The sequence below is a fragment of the Chrysochloris asiatica genome, unplaced genomic scaffold (assembly GCF_000296735.1).
Source record: "Chrysochloris asiatica unplaced genomic scaffold, ChrAsi1.0 scaffold00003, whole genome shotgun sequence".
In the NCBI taxonomy this organism is placed as follows: Eukaryota; Metazoa; Chordata; class Mammalia; order Afrosoricida; family Chrysochloridae; genus Chrysochloris; species Chrysochloris asiatica.
Window position 1 is genome coordinate 52,254,603 of NW_006408521.1, and position 18,950 is coordinate 52,273,552.

An 18,950-nucleotide genomic window follows, 5' to 3' on the forward strand; every position below is an offset into this window, starting at 1 on the left:
CCCCCCGGCCCCGTTTCCGGAGCCAGCGATGGAGCTTTGTGGTGATGCCGGCGGCGGTGCTTCTCAGTGGCGATGACATCATCGTGTCACACACAGGAGCCGGGCCGCCGGAGGGTTTAAGAGCAGTGGAGGGTTTCTACGGACCACACCGCGTTCGCGCTCCCCTGCGCGTGCCCCGGCCACCCGCACGCACACTCCCGGCGCGCGCTCCCAGGGCTCTGGCCCTAACCGCGAGCTGCAGCTCACCGCTGCCGCCGCCGTCTCGGATGCCAACAGCTGCCGTGATCCGCAGTGCAGCAGCCCCGGCCGCCGGCCGGGCCGCCCCGGGCTCCCCGCTGGAGGAATCGCGCCAGGACGCTGGCCCTGCTCGCGGCTAGCCTGCACGCCCGGGCGCAGCGAGGATGGGAGGGTCGCAGTCCTTGCAGCCACTCCCAGCCAGCGACCTGAACCTGGAGGCTTCTGAGGCCATGTAAGTGCTGTGCCTGGAGCCCCGGAGGAGGGGAGGCTGTGCCGCTTTGTTAGTGTTGCCTCCCCGGAGCCAGGGCTGGTTTGGGCATTTCTGTAGCTTTGAGTGTCTTTACCTGGTAGCGGCTCTTTCTATTATCCTGTGCCCTAGAGAATGAGCAGCTGGCGGCCCCAGGATGCTGCCCAGAGAGGAGAGTTGGCCCCTTGGTCTGCAGTGGGGTGCGTGGTTAGCGGCTTCTGGTACTATCAGCATCGTCTGTCTGCACACCTAGCACAGTGGTATTTACTGCTAGGCAGCAGCCGTGCATCACTACTCCTCGCCTGGGAAGCTCAGGACTCTGGCAGCTCGGTGACTGGGTTTCCGGCCAGAGGGCTCCCAGCATCGTGGAGGGACCTTCAGCCGGTTAGCCCAGGCCAGTCCTCATCCACTGGTGGGCAGGCTTTCGTCGACCGGGCCGTGTGTTCTCGGAGCCGGCCTTGCAGATTGGCCATTGGTGGAGGCAGTACATCGATCCAGGAATCCGATCTTTTCTCCAGACCACAGAGCTAATGTATTCCAAGTGGCCTTTACCCTGGATGGGTGTTGGTGAGGAGTGCCATTTCTATTATGGTCGGATCTTTTACACAGCCATGCATGTTGGGGGAAGGAGGCTTATTGAGTCGGTCTGGCCACCGGGTTATGTTTCAGCCAGGCAGGCTTGAATCCAGGGTGGGCCCCACATCCTAACCGTGCCTCCTCGCCTCTTCCAGGGGAGCATGTGTTTCCGGGTAGAGTATTTTCTGAGGGTGGGGGTGGAATACTAAGGTGGTGAGTTCATGAGAGACAAGGATGGATACGGAGATAAATACAAGGCAGGTGAGGTGGGTTTGTGTGTGGTAGTGGGGTTAGGCGGCCTCGCAGGGAGGGGGGTGGGTGTCCTCACTGGTCCTTCCTCACGAGGCTTCGGGCCGGTGATGTCATGCCAGGCTGAGCCGCATGCTTCTCGGGCTCTGGATCCTTGGGAGCAGGTGAGCTTCTGTGGTGATGTCTTCAGCCCCGTGGCTCCCTGTAGCCTCGTCTTCTAATGGAGGTGTGTGGTGCTGGCGGAGTTCCTCTTTAGTAAGAGCTCTGAACCTCGTACTCAACCTATCCTGCGCTTTATTCCTGACTGGCATTGTTTGGTGCAGGAACACATGCAGTATCAAGATGGACTTAAGCCTCAGCGAAGATGAACCTTTTCGATCCATTTTTTGCAAAGTCTCTAAAACTGGAGATGCGTTTCTCAGGGGGTAGACACAGACGGACTGTTCCCTCCTTAGCTTGCTGTCCAGGTACTGACCTGTCACAGGAGAGGATAATATGACCATGTGTTTGGAAAACCAGGCTCTTGAACCATTGGAAGGAAACCCAGCTCTCTAGCATCGGACACTCACTCCCTGCTGAATTTGTCAATGGCCAACTTCAGCTGGCTGAGGGCTAGCGTGGAGATCCTGTGGAGTCCAGGCTGCCCTTTGAGATAAAGGCCCTAAGGTCTCTTCCCACTTGGGGATAGTTGCATTTCAATAAAACCATGTAGGCTGATTGACCTCTTTGTGATGGAAGCTGCTTAGGAAATGTTTTCATGGATGAGTTGGTCCAGATGGGTTTCAGGTTTCTCTTCCTAGAAGTTCTACTTCTGAAATGTCTCCAAATATAGATCTTAAACATGATATGTGTGCTCATTGATAGAATCCCTCCATCTCCTAACATGGTCCTTCCAACAAACAGAGAGGAAACGGTTGGGGTTGGGGCTGGTGCCAGCCCTCGCAATTCCTTCTTTGAGATCACATCTCCAGTCTCTGAACATCCAGGATGGGTTTTCTATGATAGATTGGCTCTTTTCCAGCCTAGAGGTTTAAAGACAGTGTATTGCAAGAGCTCCTTTTTTCCAGAGAGGCTGGGTCTTTCATGATAGTATGAGTGTGTGTTTCTACGCACCTAAAAATACATGCACATGAATAATACACAAGGCAGCGTAGTGCAGGTCCAGGGTATGGAAGGCTCTCACTGCAAGATGATGCTGTCAGGGCTGCAGGGATGGAGACAGACAGAGGTGCACACCTGACACCCAGCATGGCTGGAGACAGCCGCAGCTAGATGAGCACGTCTATTTTGGGAAAGAGGGGCTTCAGGAGGGTCCAAAAGACAGTAGAAGCTAGAGGTGATTTGGAATTCAGTGAAGGACTGATTTGGTTTTGTTTTTTAGCATTTCTTTCCTACCAATTTCTAGTCTGGGCTGCCTTTAAGCAGTATTTGCAGCTCCAGCCAACGGCTTCACTCTGTATGGGAATGCAGTGGGAGAGAGGAAGGCGGGAGAGAGCTCTGTGTCTCAGCTTTAAGAGGACAAGCAGAAAAACCAGAGGAGCTAGGATACATGTAGGAGTGAGGGTGAGTGCAAGGGGATGGAGCAACCCACAGAGACCCCCTGGTGCCTATGAAATTGATTCCAATGTTGTGACCACACACAAGTCAGAGAAGAACTGGGCTCCATAAGATTTTCAGTGGTTGCTTTTTTACAAGTAGATCGCTAAGTCTTTCTCCCAAGGTGCCTTTGGGTGAACTCGAACCACTAACCTTTTAGTTAGCAGCCCAGTGTGTTAGCCATTTGCACCACACGGGGGCTTTAAAGAAGTCACCAGTTCCTTGCTATTGATTGATTGATTGATTTTTCAGTTTTTAAAGGATGGTTTATTTGACCAGATCCACTTACCATAACACATGAAAAAGTAACTCACAAGTACAGTGAAAGATTGAAACCAAAGCTTCAGAATTTCATACAAACACCAAGACCCAAGTCCCAAAGTATTGGTATTGCAGCTCATTTTCTCTATTAACTTAAGAAAAGCTTAAATTTATTTGCCTTGTGTGGTGCTGTAGGTTAAGCACTGGACTGCTAACCACAAGGTTGGCGGTTCAAACCCAGCAGCTGCACCTTGGAAACCCTATAGCGGTTTCTGTGGGTTGGATTCCCACTCGAAGGCACTTAAGGTGGTTAAGGAGTCCTGGCGTGGCGCTGCAGCATAAACACTGGGCTGCTAATCACAAGGTCAGCAGTTCAAACCCAGAGGGTAGGCTGCTTCTTGGAAGCCCTCCCTATATAGGGTCTCTATGAGTAGGAACAGACTTCATGACATTTAAAAACAATAAAAACAACGGCTGTTAAATGAAACTAGTATTAATAGACATACCAAATGTTCTGTTTGTAACTGTAGATATAGTGCCTATATTTGAGTTTTATGAGAAAGCATGTCTTTCAATTTGTTTTCAGTGTTCAGTGTAATGTGGTTTAAGAGCAACATTTAACATAATTGACCTGTCACCGAAATGCACTAGCTGTTTGAGTACAAGTGGAGAAAAGCTGAAGATTGTTTAATAGTTACAGTTACTCAAACTTCATTGTTATACCTAGATCAGTGTTTTGTGTTGGAAACCCTTGAACCCGAAATCTTTCTAAACCATTGAAAGTAAGCATAAGTTAACAAGTTTGCTTACACAGCTGTTAAACCTGTTTCTTCATTTTCTTAAAAACCAGAAGAGATGTTGACCAAGAATCACTAAGACCCTTGGTTACCCTTCAGGTTTGGAACTGAACTTGACCCCTGTAGCTCAATTCTCAGCCCAACACTAGTCAGGTCTAGAGGAGGAGAGCAATATGCACACCTTAGAATAATCAACCATTTGAGACCAAGAGGGCAGCCTTTACCCAAGGACAGACTTCAGAAGGATTAGGAAAAGAAGAAGGAATGGAAATGGGAAAAAGACAGGAAGTGGGCTGAGTGATGTTTCAATGTGGGGAATTGCAAACAATGACATGAAACAAATGTATATGATTTGTTGAATGGAAAACTGATTTGCTCTGTAAACCTTCATCCAATTTACAATAAAAAGTGAAAGCAAAAACAAAACAAGACGGAAACCAACCAACAGTGAGCAGGGTTACGTTCTGCATCTACCACTCCTACGGGACATCCCTCCTCTTCCGCTCACTAATATAGGTGCACAGCATCCATCACTATCGTAGCTGCTGTCCTTGCTGTTTAAAGGATGCTTCTTGTGTGGCGCTGTAGGATAAGCACCGGACTGCGGGGTCAGTTTGAATCACAAGGTTGGTGGTTCAAACTCACCAGCCGCTCCTCGGAATACAGGGCCACTATGAGTTGGAACTGACTCGAGGGAATTTAACGATGGGATGGGATTTGTTAGGGATGCATAATCCCAGGTAAACACACAGCCCCCACCCCGACCCTACCACCCTGCTTTGGTCTCATTTGATTGGTTGTTCTGAGGAGTGTCCATTCCTCACTGGTGTTGTTAGTCACATTACAGGCTTGTTTGTTGTTCAGCTGAAACATGATCCACGGAGCTGAGTTCAGTTCCAGGCTTGAAGGGTATTTAAGGACCACAGACTTGGGGAGGTTTCACCAGTCTCTGTACGACCAGTAAGTCTGGTCTTAGTTATGATTTTGAATTCTGTTTCCCATTTTCTTCCCACTCTATCCAGAACCTTCTCCTGTGATTTTAGTCAGAGTGGTTAGTAATGATAGCTGGGCACCATCTAGTTCTTTTGGTCTCAAGGTAATAGATAGAGGCTGAGGTTCCTTTGGTCTATTAATTCTTTAGACTAATTGTTTCCATGAGTCCTTTATTTTCTTCACTCTTCTTTGCTCCAAACAGAGAGAGATCAGTAGTTGCATCTTAGGTGCCCCTTGTAAGCTTGTAAGACCTCAGTCAGTTGCTACTTACCAGAGTAGGATGTAGAACATTATCTTCGTGGACTATGTTAGGATAGTTGACCTAGATGTCCCATAAGACTAAGTTCCCAAGCCCAGTGACTCATCCCTTAAAGTGTTTGGTTATTGGCAAAGAAGTTTAAATCTAACAGATCTTGAGCTCTAAAAAACAAAAACAAATCACAAATTCGGAAACCTGTGGCTCTGTAGAGCATGCGAACCAATGCCTGGGCAGAGTGTTGGTTGTTGAAATGAACGTGTCAGAATGGATGGGAGAGAAGGGATACGGATGTAGCTACAGGCCCTGGCGACTGGTTGATGTGAGCGGAAAGGACAAACATAAGTGGAGGCTCTGCTAGAGTGGCTAAGAGAAAGATGGTGCAGTCACTCAGACAGGAAACTGGGTTATGGACAAACTAGCTTGGGAGAAAGACAGTGAATTTGGGCTGGGATTTGACAAGCAGATGGAGTCAACATTGAATTGAGGGAAAGTGACCAGGACAAGAGAGAAATCTTGGACACCACATCACTAGATTGACCAACTCAAGAAAGGGATATGGAACTCTTCTGGCACCGGTAGTAATAGGTGAAAAAGCAAACGTTCTAGTCCTTCCCATTACGGTTTCTGACTCTCTTTGCTTCAGTCTCTGCACTGTGGTGAAAGACTGATGATCCTGAATTTGTCCACCTGCTCGCGGGGTTGTTCAGAGGTTGAGATGCCAGACTCTGAGCAGGCAGAACCACCGGGCAGCGGCCCCTGCAGGGTCAGTCTGTGTCTGGAAATTGCCAACGTCTCAGTTTCTCAGACCAGAAAGAGCAGCTGGGGCTCCCGGCAGGAACCTTCCTTTAGACCACACTGGAGACTTTTTTCAAAGTCTCCTATCTTGACACAACCCCTGCTGAATCTCTTAGCTTAAACGACAGCATTTCTGATATGGGCTGAAGCCAGTTTCTTGGTTCCTGAAAGCAGATTTCAGTTTGGATATAATTGTTGGACAAAATTAGTAGAGTTTTTTCCCCCCTAAAACTAAGTTAGCTGCACAGGTTTCCGTGTATTGGGAGTTACCCAGATCCCAAATGACCGCCAGGGTGCGTTTTTCCTGTCTCCAGCATGACCCCTTAGCCAAGTGTCTGACTTCACAGTACTTTTAGTCCTTCACTTTGCTAGAGATAAGCTGCTGCCTCTTCTACTTGTTACATGCTATGGAGTCAGTTCTGATTCACAGCGACCCTGTGTAGGATTTCTGAGGAGCGACTGGTGAGTTTGAGCTTCCGACTTTGTGGTTCATTCCAACCTTGTGGTCCAGTTCTTTTTCCCACAGGTCCACTCCCAGCCTCTTCTAATTGTCCATCTCCTATTTACTAGCTGCCTTCTCTTTGCACCCTGTCTGCAGGCTGTCTCTGAGTTGGGCAGAATGCAAGTGTATTCGGAGTCCTTCAGGGCTGTCCAAGGGACCAGCTATCTCTTTCCATTGTCCACACTAAGATAGGATTCCCTGCTGATGGTAAGACAACAGCATTCTGTTATTGATTATGTCTCTGTCGGCTGGCATGACATCAAGATGCTGGGTCACTCTTACCCCATCGACCCTACCCACAACCCTGCATTTCTTCCTACTGTTTTCTATGGCCTGTTTCCATGGCTAATAGTTTTAGTTGTCTAGGAAACCACTTTAGCTTGAAATATGACTGGCTGATCTTGCCAGATGGGTTGTCAGAGCTGGGGTGTAAGCAAAGGATGTTGAACAATTCCATCCTTTTCCCTTAAGATGAATGATGAGGACTTCAGCACTATAGATGCTTGCTCTGTGAAAATTCATTGTTCATAGACCAATGCTCTTGTTTCAGGTTGGACAGAGGCCTGGGGGCCTCTGGCTGACCACGAGGAACAGGCTGGGTCAGAGCTGCTCACCTCCCTGCATCCTGTGTTGAAAGCAATAACTTTGGATGATGTTGGTTTCTGTTTGTATTTCCCAACCCACAGATGTTTCTGGGGAAGGGGTTGTATGTTACTGTTTGCACCAAACGTAGAAACAGCTGGCTGAGATAGTGTCAAAGCTAAGAGTGAGAAATCCCATCCACTTAGCAATACTGAACCAACTTGGAAACTCTGAGCCAGCTCTGTGAGGGGTTTCCACTAGATAAATATTATATCCACCACCCCCATTTTATGGATAAGGAAACCAAGGCTTAGGGGGCTTTAAGTCAAGGGACCAGGAAAGTTTTCTGTGAAGAGCCAGGTGTTTCATACTTTAGCCTGGGTGAGTTCTGTGGTCATGGTCATAGCTGCTTAACTGCGCTATTGTAGTTTGGAAGCGGCCACAGATAATCTGCAGACCAGTGTCCCAATAAAACTTTATTTACAAAAGTAGTTTGCTGTGGCCCACTTCTGCCCCGTGGTGGGGTTTGCGAGCTTCCTACCAGGCTGCCTTTGTTCTTGATTCTCTCTCTGAGAATCTCACCCACGCTTGTAGAATTAAGTACTGTTACCTGCAAATGTTGTTGTTGTTAAGTGCTGTCTAGGGTTTCCAAGGAGCAGCTGGTGCGTTTGAACCGCTGACCTTGTGGTTCAAACCGACCGTGCGGTCCAGTGCTGTACCCCACAACGCCACAGCCACACCTGGAGTCCACCTGCCAGTAGTGCCCCAGTTCATAGCCTGCTCTCCCATCCTATCCCCATCCTCAGCCCTCTGTTTACTTACCCAGAGAGCTCCAGTCTGATGGTCAAAACAGAACTCCGACTACCTTCCTTCTCTCAAGAAAACAAAAGCCACAGATAAAACAATCAACACAAATCCGCCTGACCCCAGCCGAGCCTTCCCATCTCAGCACCTGGCACCTCACCTACCTAACTGCTCAGCCCAGAAACCTGGCAGGCAGATCTTGTCTCTCCAGTTCCTTCACCCTCTTCTTCTTCAAAGAGGAGATTAGGTATAGTGCAGTGCCTTGGGCTGCTAACGGAAAGGTCAAGTGGTTTAAATTCACCAGCTGCTCTGCAGGGAGGGGGTGGGGGGAAGATGAGGCAGTCTGCTTCTGGGGAGATTCACAACCTCAGAAACCCCAAGGGACAGTTCTTCTTTGCCCTACGGGGTCACTAGGAGTTGGAACTGACTTGGTGGCAGTAGGTCTTCTTCAGACATCCTAAGTCATCCTCATCCTTTTCTGGTGAGACCCTGTATCTACGGCCCATTGCTTTGTGTCTGAAAGAAAACCCATGGGCAGCACCTCTCCTGGCATTGACTGCTGCTGTCCCGAGAATCAGCTGAGTCCACACACATCCCACCATCACCTTGGCACTCACCACAGTGCTGTCCAGAAAACGTTCCACCCACACTCACTTGCTCTGGCTCCTCTCCAGCCGTACTTTTCAACAACTTTTCCTTCTAGAACCATCCTCTGAAAAAGGACTGTTACTGCTCTATCTCACTCCTCCTTGCCATTGTCTCCGACACAAGCACTGTCTAGAACCTTCTGCAGAGATGGAAATGATTTCTGTCTGGGCTGCCCCGTACAGGAACCACTAACCATATGTGGCTTTTGAGCACTTGGATGTGGCCAGGTTTTAATGTTTCAATATTTTTCATTCGTTTCAATAGCCACATGTAGCTGCTGCCTGGTGTGTTGGACATCCAGCTTCTTCTTGTTCTCTTGTTGGGGGTCTTCAAAATACCCAGCACAGCTGGTGGCCATGACTTGCTTCGTCCCTCTTGACTGCTCTCACCAGATTGAAGCCACATGAGGCCCTTCTTGTTCATGCTCGTGTTCTAGAATCCATTGTAGTGCCTCCCACCTGGTCGGGGCTCGATAAATATTTCATGAGTGAATGCATGAACAAATGAATGAATGTCTTGGTAGCATAAAGAACCATCACTCCATCTGACCCCCAGGTGAAAGGCCCCTGCAGTCTGGGACTCAGAGGGGCAGTGACAGGCTGGCTGAATGTCCAAGAGAGGGTGCTGAGGATCTGTGGGATTTTGACTTAAGGACCTGACCCATCGCCCGAAGATGGCAGGTTCAGCACCTGGCTCTTCTGCCATCTCCATGTGACTCATAGCTTTGGCTGGAGCCCCCGGGTTAGTGGAAGTGAACCTCTGTCCACAGGGCATCCCTGGGAGAAGGCAGGTGGTCTCCAGCTGATCAGCAGGTCCCCACTCTCGCCCCACAGCCCAGCTCTCCTCTCGGCCCTGCTGGACAACCTGCCCTTCTTTGATGCCTGCTTTCTACCCAGCCTCTACTCTGCGCCCCTTTGACGGGCATTTTCTGTTCCAGTCTTGACTCGTCTCTTTGCTCTGCATATGCTGCAGAACCTCCGGCAGCGGCTATGGACTGTGGATAGTGACCTCATCACTCTAGCCCTGCATCTTGAGCTCGTGCAAAGGAAGGCAGCTCCCGGGACCAGCAAGACCACGTTTCTACACACAGTAGCCCAATGGCAGGGCGGTACATCGCTCACTGTGAGACGATGGGCTGCCCGTTGTCTCTCTACCAATGAGCCCTGGTCGTGCACTGATTAAAGGGCTCCGATGCAGGAACTCCCCAGCTGCTCTGTGGGAGATGAGGCAGTCTACTAACAAAGATTGTACCGAACAGCCTTGGAACCCTTGGGGAGGGCATGGTAGTTCTGTGTCTGTAAGTTGGAGCAGACAAACGGTGGGTCTTCGTCCTTATTTAGAAGGGCTGTTGTTGCTACTTCCTCTGCTTTCTCCTTAAATGGAAATGGATCCAGCTCTTCTTGCTTGAAGTCTCTTTGGAGTTGCTGGCTCTGGGCTCTGGAGCCTGGGTGACGGGTGGAGACGAGGCTGGGTATAGCCCCCCTGCCTGGGTTTGCTCCAGCTCTGTGTCCTTATAGACTGAAAACAGTAAGTCAGTTTGAGTCTGTTAGACATCCACACCCCCATTTCATTTATTCCAAAGTATTGGAGTTCTGGGAGTCCAAGAATTTTGTAAATGGAAATGTTGGGGTCTTAAAAATCTCAGAGGACTTTTCCAGAACAGAACATTGTTTGAAAGCCCATCGGCAAAGCATTTGTGACATCTCACTCAGACCTTTCCTGGTAGTCATTATTCAAAGAAGTCATTTTAATCTTTTCCCTTTAACTTTCAATTTGCTAAAAATATATATTTTTTGGAGGAACAGTATCACATGTTAAGCTTGAATCAGAGGCATCCCCCCAGGGCAGTGGAATAGCCTAGATTGTAAATTCTCTTTCTCCAGAGGAATTCTAGTGGGTAATTTATCTGGGGTGTGGGGGAAATGAGTCTTAACTTGGGTGTTTGCCCTAAGGTGTCTTTGTCTTTCCTGGCTGACTCCATCTCCTCTAGGATGTTCTAGAGATCAGTTCCCAAGGGAGGTGGGTGCTTACTCGATTTGTCCTCAGAGATGGTCTTGGCTGTTGCTATCAAAAGAGAAAGTACATTTCTCCTCAGGTCTGGCAAACTCAAGGGCATTAGACATACAGCTCTGGACTAGTTCAGTTGTGGCCAACGGCATGAAATTGAAACAGTCTGGATTTTTAAGATTTGGGTAAAGTGAAATGATAGAATGGAATAAATTCCAAGGTGAAGGCTTGAAACTGGAGACTCAGAAGAAGGCCTTTAAGAGCCCTTTAAAAGCCTCAATCAACAAAGAGATTGGTTTGTTGCCAGTACTGTGGAGAACAATGCTCATTCACAGTGCTGGCCGCCATCTTTGAGCTGGACACTGTGGTTTCCAACCGTTTTGGTAAAGAGTGTGTTATAGACATACTGCCCTTGTTTTCTCAGAGGGAGATTACATTTCTAGCATGGTGTTCACCTGTAATTTTACCTATTCGGATTTGTTCCAGTTTTACTTCGTCAGCCATGTTGGGAAGGGCCAGTGTGCAGCCCTGGTTAAACAGACTCCTGGTCCTCCACCTTTTGAGACTTGCCCAAGTTAAATGTAACCCAGACTCCCATGTGGAGCCCAAGATGAGTGGAATGCAATCCAACCCTCACACTGCCACGGTGACAGTGTGCTGTTTGTCTGGGTCTGACACACACAAAACCCATCCAGATCTTTCTCCATGACTACACGTGCTGCCATGCACACAGTGCTGGTTGTACAAACACAGGGCCATGACGAGGACAGTCGCCAGCATGTTTGTGGGGCTCATCCAGGAGGAGCTGTTGTTCCTGCAGCTCTCGTGTGTAGGCACCACCTTTAGTGGACACTTCACCTCTAGTGTGCACTCTACCTCTAGTGCGCACCCCACCTACAGTGTACGCACCAGCTACCGTGTACATGCCACCCACAGTGTACATGCCACCTGCAGTGCACACGCCACCGACAGTGCACATGCCACGTACAGTGTACACACAACCTAGTGTACATGCCACCTACAGTGTACACGCCACCTACAGTGTACACGCCACCTGCAGTGTACACACCACCTACAGTGTACACGCCACCTACAGTGTACACACCACGTATGTACACGCCACCTACAGTGTACACACCACCTACAGTGCACATGCCAACTACAGTGCACACGCCACCTACAGTGTACACACCACGTACTGTGTACACATCACCTACAGTACACACACCACCTACAATGTACTTACAACCTACTATGCACACACCACCTACAGTGTACACACCACATACTGTGTACAGAACACCTACAGTGTACACACCACCTGCTGTGTACTTATCACCTACAGTGCACACGCCACCTACAGTGTACACACCACCTACAGTGCACACACCTAAAGTGACTGCGCAGTCTTTTGTGCCCGTACAACCTACATGCCCACAGCATCTTTAGTGCAGACTCTGCCTCGAATCCCATGAGTAACTTCGCTGTGAACCAGATCTTTGTCTCCTCGAACGTCAGAAGCCACTGCGTGTGGCTGCTGTTTGTCATTGTCAGGGCTGAGCTGAAGGTTCCTGGTGGGCAGCATGTTCCACACTAAAGGACAGTCATTCAGTGGGCTGGAAGCATCTTCCTTCAGGAAGAAGGCGGAGAGACGGCATCAGATCCAGGAAAACATCTTCACACATGTCATGTAGGCCAGGCACGGGGCTGCAGGTGGAAGGTCTCTGATGGCGGCGCTGGGGTCTGTTTCCCTGACTGCATTCAGAGAAGCAGAAGTCAGATGTACACAGAGGCTAGAACAAGACCCATGGGGCGGGGGGAGACAAGGGTCTGACTGGGTCCTACAGCAATCCAGCATGTGTGTGTGTGTGTGTGTGTGTGTGTGTGTGGTGAAAATGGAATTTTCTGTTTATTGTTGTGGTTTTTTAAGTATTTCTTTGTGCTTTCGGTGGAATGTTACACAGCAAATTAAATCCCCATTTAACAAGTTTTATACAAACTCTTCTGTGCCATTGGTAACTCTTTTCGATTTGTCAACATTCCCAGATTTTCACTGATCTAGCTTCCCTGCTCCTCCTTTCTACCTTCTCATCTTTGCTTCTGGGTAAATAAATGTTGGCTTTTTGGTCTCATAGAGTTGATTATTTAAGAGTTTAAGTGTTTAAGGGTTAAGCCAGGCCTTTATTTATCAGAAGAGCGACTCTTAAGAGTAGTTTCAGCGCCAAGTTCAAAGGGCATCTTAGGGCAAAGGTTCTGGGGATTTTTCTAGTCTCTATCAGTCTACTGATTTAGGAATTTGAGCTTGGTTCTACAGGTTTCTCCCAGTCTATCCAGGACCTTGTGTCCATGATCAGAAATGCCGGTTGTGGTAGCTGGGCACCATCTAGCTCTTCTGATCGCAGATCTGGAGAGACCAGGTGGGTTATTGAGCACCGACTTTTGACTCCTAAACTCATGACTAAGAAGTGTGCATGTGCTAAGCAGGGGACTGAGGTAGTGGTGGGTCAAAGGTGGTCCCTCCACAGACTGTCAGTGAGGATCAGAGTGGAGAAGTGTTTGTTCTCAATGTCCTCCTTGTCCAGCGGCTGTAATTCACAGAGGAGCAGAGAGTGTGACAGAACCAGCTCTGTGGACCACATGCCATGAGCCCTGACCCCTTGCTGGGCCATAGTTCTCAACTCTATTTGGATTCCACCACACTGGAACTCCACAGACAGCTGAAGATCCAAGGCCACTGCTGGATTGAGTGGGGACCGTGGTCACCACCAGTCACCTGCTCCCATAGACAAGACAGTGAGCTGGTGGCTGAGTGGAGGCTGCGGTCAGCAAAGCGACTCTGCCCCTCCCGGTCTCTCTCCCTCAGGCCCCGCCTTCTCGTTGCCCTCATCGCTCACTGCTCTCTGGAATGGGAACATTCTTCTTTCCTCTTGGTCTTTCTAAGCAGCATCTCTCAGTCCATAAAAAAACGTCAAGCCCATTGCTGCTGAGTTAATTCTGACTCATGGTGACCCTGTAACATTTCCAAATCTTTATAGAAATGGGCTGTTACATCTTTCTCCCAAAGAGGAGTTGATGGGTGCAAAGGTCCGCCCTTTTGGTTAGCAGCCGAACGCTTTAACCACCACACCAGCAGGGCTCCTTTATTAGTCTGTGCTTTACCTTCACCAGAAGGCTGATGGCCTAGAGAGTAAGGCTGGTCCGATCTAATGACCCCGCTGTTCACAGCATAAAGAGGGGTTTGCACAAATCAGTGTCAACCAGCCCTTGGTCAACCAGCCCCTGGCCAACCAGTCCATGGCCAACCAGGCTACAGTCAACTAACCCACAGTGAACCAACCCATGGCCAACCAGCCCTCAGTCAACCAGCCCATGAACAGCCATCTCACTGCCAACAAGCCCTTGGTCAACCAGCCCCCAGCCAGCCCACCCGTGGCCACCACTAGGAACAGGGAAGCTTTGAGCAGTTAGTAGAGAGTGGCATTCATGCAGTATTCACTGTCCACGGCTTCTGAGCACATGGCAGAGCTCACGCTTGGGATTTGAGCCTGCCTGTTTTTCAGTGCCTCAGTTAAGACATCTGTGAAAGGGGGTGAAACCCTGTACCCCTCTCTGTCACAGAATTCTGCAGATAAGAAAGAGACCGGGGACTCTGCAATGTGATACCTGAAATATCCACAGAGGAGCTTGTGCACCAATCACATTCTAGTCCTTGTCTCCTCTGTTGATAACAACAAGGAAGCCCCTTCATGTCAATTAAGTGGGAAAAGGTGCTAAACCTCAGAGCCAGCCCATTCACATGGGGTCTCTTTCTTTAATTCGATGATGTGGCTTCTCTTCTTTGTGTACACATTATCTTTCCCAATGTGTGCTGAACATTATGAGCCTGTGATTTTTCTGAATACTGCCTTTTCTCCATCACTCCGAATGTGACCACCCTTCTAAAATTCAAGGATTTCAGTGGCCTAACCTGGTATGCAAAGGGGGTGCATAGAGTGACCAGGCACATGCTTTCCTTGAGAGGGTCTTCATTGCCCCAAACTCAGGGGTCCCTAGAATCTCTAACCCGTAGCCAGACTTAATGATTTATTGGTCAAAATGCTGAGAAGACGAAGTAAGAGCAGTGAAGGTCAAAGTTGGAAAAGGCCAGAGTGGCAGACTGAGAGCGGAAGATGAAGAATTAGGGACCAAGTCAGGTGCACCATGGGGACAGAGAAGGTGTTAGGACCCACAGCCCCAGCCTGTGGGAAGCTCACAGTCTAGTGGTGGCCAGGGTGCCTCAAGCTGTGTGCATGGGCATCTTAGGGCCTGGCACAAGATTTCAGCATCCAGAGAGGGTTTAAGGCCTGGCGAGCAGAAGGCTGCATGAAGAAGTGATGTACGTCTAGTATCTGCACCACAGGAAGAGCAGAGGAGCAGTTGGATTTGGGCATGGGGTGGGGTGGGTGCTTGTTTGGGTCACATGGTGACAGGCAGGGAACCAGAGGGCCGGGTCTTGGAAGACTTTGGGTGTCATGCCAAGGAATTTGGATGGACTTGATCCTAGGCAGCCTTGGATGGATGTAAAAGGGGAGACTCGGGATCAGATGAGGGTTTGTGTTCAAGGGAAGAAGGTGGAAACAGCCCCCTTGTTCCTTTACCTTGCTGCAGTCGCAAGCTGACATTCTGATGTTCCCAATCTGTAACCTAAGAGATGGGGCCATCTTGCACTTCCAATATCTAGATCTGAATTTGTAGAATCAAGAGATTGCCTATGTCTCTTAGGATTGTCTGGAAATTGGCATTCCTAAAATTCTCCCTGGAGGCCCTCCCTGGCTGTTAAAAAAACTTCACCTTTTGCACCCCCATGTGGACAATGGCTGTAGCCAAAGAGGTTGGTTGGAAGGCTGTTGTCCCAAAGGGGACGAGGGGACATCTGCCCAGGGCTTGCTGTGGAGCTGTGCTCCCTCTCATCCTCGCTAAAGGGAAAATGCAGCAATAATTTTACTTAATACCCCATTGTGTGTATCGACTAAATTAAATTCATTTTCCCGCAAAGTCTTGTAAAGAGCTAACCAGGCACATTGGAGCTGTTGGCGAGGCTGCTCTGACTCTAGAAAGCTGACTTTGTATGAGATTTACTACTGTGCATTCAAAACCAGAGAGGCGGGTGGAATTTAAGAACTTGCGATAAAGCATTCTCATTTTGGAAAGAGCTGAGGAAGTGAGGCTGGGACAGAGAACGTCCCCTGGAAATGCCTGGTCCTGGGTGGGTGGAACACAAAACAAGGGTTACCAGATTGTACAGGGAAATTAAAAAGTAACCCTTAAGCCTGGGTGGGTCTAGTCATTAGGAAACGGGTCTCCGAGACAGAGTCTAGGATGAGAAGGAACCCTGGTGGTGCTGTGGTTAAAGCAAAGCACTCAGTTGGGTAGTTTGAACCTCCAGCTGCTCTTGGGGAGGAAGATGAGGCTGTTGTCTGCTCCCGTAAAGATTTGTAGTCTCAGTCCTATAGCGTCTGTGTTGGAATTGTATTGATGGCAGGGATTGGGTTTCTTGGTTTGTAGGATGGGTGACCTCATCTGAGACAAGCATTAAGAGTCAAATGTTAGTCCCCTGGGAGTCCTGAGTGACCGACACAGACCCTGACTTTCCCTGCACCCCCCTGCCCCCCCCCCCCCCCGCCATCTTCTGTCGTCCCCTCCCTCTCTTGCGTCCAAGTCTTGGAGTCAAGGGGAAAGGTGAGGGTTTGTGGGCCTTCAGTCTTGAAATGATACTACCTTAGGCTGGGTTTTCTAGAGAAGTAAAACCAGTGTAATTTGTATATGCACGTACAGGGAGGTTTAGCTCAAGGAAATGACTCATACATAGTATGTAGAGGTGCGCAAGCTCCACATCTGTGGGTCAGGTGGCAGGCTTCTGACTGCCAGGCAAATGAATTCAAGGTCCTCCGGAAAGATGGCAGACTGTTGGTTCAAGTCCCAAGAACTGGAGGTCAGTTGGCAAGCCAGATGCAGGCTCCAGAAGCCAGGGAAAAGCAAGCAAGCTTTGCCAGAGCTTCCACATGTTTTGGAAGCAGACGACACTCCCAAGGAAAGTTCCTTTCAGTTGACTGCACAAGGCAGGCTTCATCATGATCACAGAAGCAATTACATTATATTAGACCTCATCTTGGGGAATGACTACATCTTAGCTCCCAAACCACTGAGAATCCCCTCCCAGCCAAATTGGCACACAGTCTTAACTATCATAGGTTAAGTGTCTGCTCATTTTTTACATTCTTTGTTAGAAATGCTGTGTTTCCATTTCCAATTTCTTTTACTCATGATAAGATAATGAATGTAGCACGTTGCTGACAATCTTAGGCACTGTCGAGTCAGTTCTGACTCATAGCTCCCCACGTGGTAGAGTAGAAATGCCCCAAGGGGGCTTCATGGCTGTAGTCTCTAGAGCAGCAAAGGGAGGAAGATGATAGCATACGGTTTCTTTGCTCTAAGATTCTGTTTACTTTAGAGGATGTGGGATGATGATTTGTCTGTTTACTATCAAGGATTTTGAGGCTGAGCTGGTCATTACTCTCCTTGGTCCTTGACCACCTGAGGCAGCTAAGGAAGCCACCCTGGCATCGGTTTTTGGAGGAATAGGATGTACAGATGTCGGAGCTTTTCCCTTTTAATTTTGAACATAATGTGTTGAGTTCTCCATCCATGCTGGGGGCCTATATGCTCAGCTTAGTATGACCCTCCACCCAGTTGCTTTAGCCAAAACTTAGGTGAAGTCCTTGGTTCTTCCTTTCTTGTCCCTCTCACTCTATCCATCATTATGCTCCATGGTGGATAAAGAAAAATAAATAACCAGTTGCCAAGCAGTAGATTCCTACTCGTGGTGACCACCCCATGTGTGTCCGTATAGACTCCTCCATGTGGTTTTCAGAGGCCGATTGTGTGAAAGATTACCAGGCCTTTGTTATGAGGAACCTTTTGAAAGACTTGAAATTCCAACCTTATGGTGAGCAGTGAGCATGTTAACTGTCACAAATCAGTTTATATTAAAATTCAAGCTGAAACCAGAAGCATGGGTTTAAATAGCAGAAACTTGGAGATAACAGAAAATCTTGAGTCTTGAATGAACTGAGCAAATAAAAGCGGCCAGCTGGCCTGGGACAATTACTCATAAAAATAAGAGAGAAGACTGGAGTGTGTTTGCAAGTCAGAGAGCTTAAATACAGGGAGACTAGAAAGAGTAGCCAGGTTGACTATTGTTAGATCCACGCATGTATCTTTTCTGTTTCTTCTGTCATAAGATTGAGTGGTTTGTTGGTAAGAAGGTCCCCTCTGAAAGTCCATTGTAACTCATTTGTGGTACAAAACGCTTACTCTTGTGACTGTAGGGCTTTGTTTACTTGTTTGATGTGGGAAATTGTATTGGATCATTGGGGCTTTGCTGTACGTGATGGATCAGAAACATAGCATCACCCACCCCTCCCCCAACCAACTCTACTCAGCTGCTTTTCATAATTCATTGCAGTGGCCAATCAATGCCATAGTCACAGCTGTGGGGCTTATTAGGAAGTTAAGAGGTTCCACTGCAGGGTCAGAAATGTTCAGGACATAGTTCGTCCACTCAGGACAGCGTCTCCTCAATTGTGCCCACAGACAGACAGACCTCTCTCTTTTGGGGCAGTGGTACAAAGCTTTTCAAGGGCTGCTGATAATTGCTCACAGGGCATACCACTCCACCATAAACCTCAGCTCAAAGGCTCTCCATTCTAGCTCTGTAGGTCAGCAAACCTAGCTCCCCGAATTAAGTACATGAAGGCACCCCACTCTGCAAGCAAGCCACCTACCCACAGTCACTCGACTTTACTCGCTCCATGGGACAGGATGTCCACTGCTGTCTGGGGCTCTGGTTCTGCTGCTGCTGTTCCTCTGCTACTCATACAATGTCATGTCTTCGTGTCCCTGGGTCCAGCAGGACCAAGAGTAGAGATCTCAGCATCCAAAGGACACATTGTGGCTCTTCCGCTTTGATAGTAATGGAAACATCACTCCTATTTCTGAAACAGTTTACTTCATACCATGTAAGAGTTCCCTGGTTTTACAACCACATTTAACTCTGTTAACAATCATTCATAATTGAAACTTATGATCTTGTCAGTATCTCCTCCCACCTCTCACCCAGATCCTTGAGGAAAAGAGTTGCTTGTTGGGAGTTACAAAGATTACAAAGAGACACATTAAATAATTCACTCCATCACAGATGGAAAGTATGTTACTTACGTTGTTGATACGGAGCTCAGGTAATGTAGTGTTTATGAGTCAGGCTGCTAACTTCAAAGTGAGCAGTTCCAAACTACCAGAAATTACGAAGAAGGTTGAGGCTTCCTGCTACCGTGAAGATTTACAGCCTCAGAAACCCTA

The 18,950-nt window shown here is 48.5% G+C and overlaps 1 protein-coding gene across 2 annotated transcripts in view; it reads left to right on the plus strand.

The window, feature by feature from the left end:
• Positions 1 to 316: 316 nt before the first annotated feature.
• Positions 317 to 18,950, plus strand: part of TACC2 (transforming, acidic coiled-coil containing protein 2) — an 81,218-nt gene continuing 62,584 nt past the window's right edge. Inside the window, exon 1 of one of the 2 annotated variants that reach the window (XM_006831420.1) lies at positions 317 to 469. In XM_006831420.1, coding sequence (XP_006831483.1) covers positions 402 to 469 — 68 coding nt within the window. In that variant the 5' untranslated portion in view covers positions 317 to 401. The remainder of the gene's footprint in view (positions 470 to 18,950) is intronic. The other variant, XM_006831421.1, reaches the window with a different exon arrangement.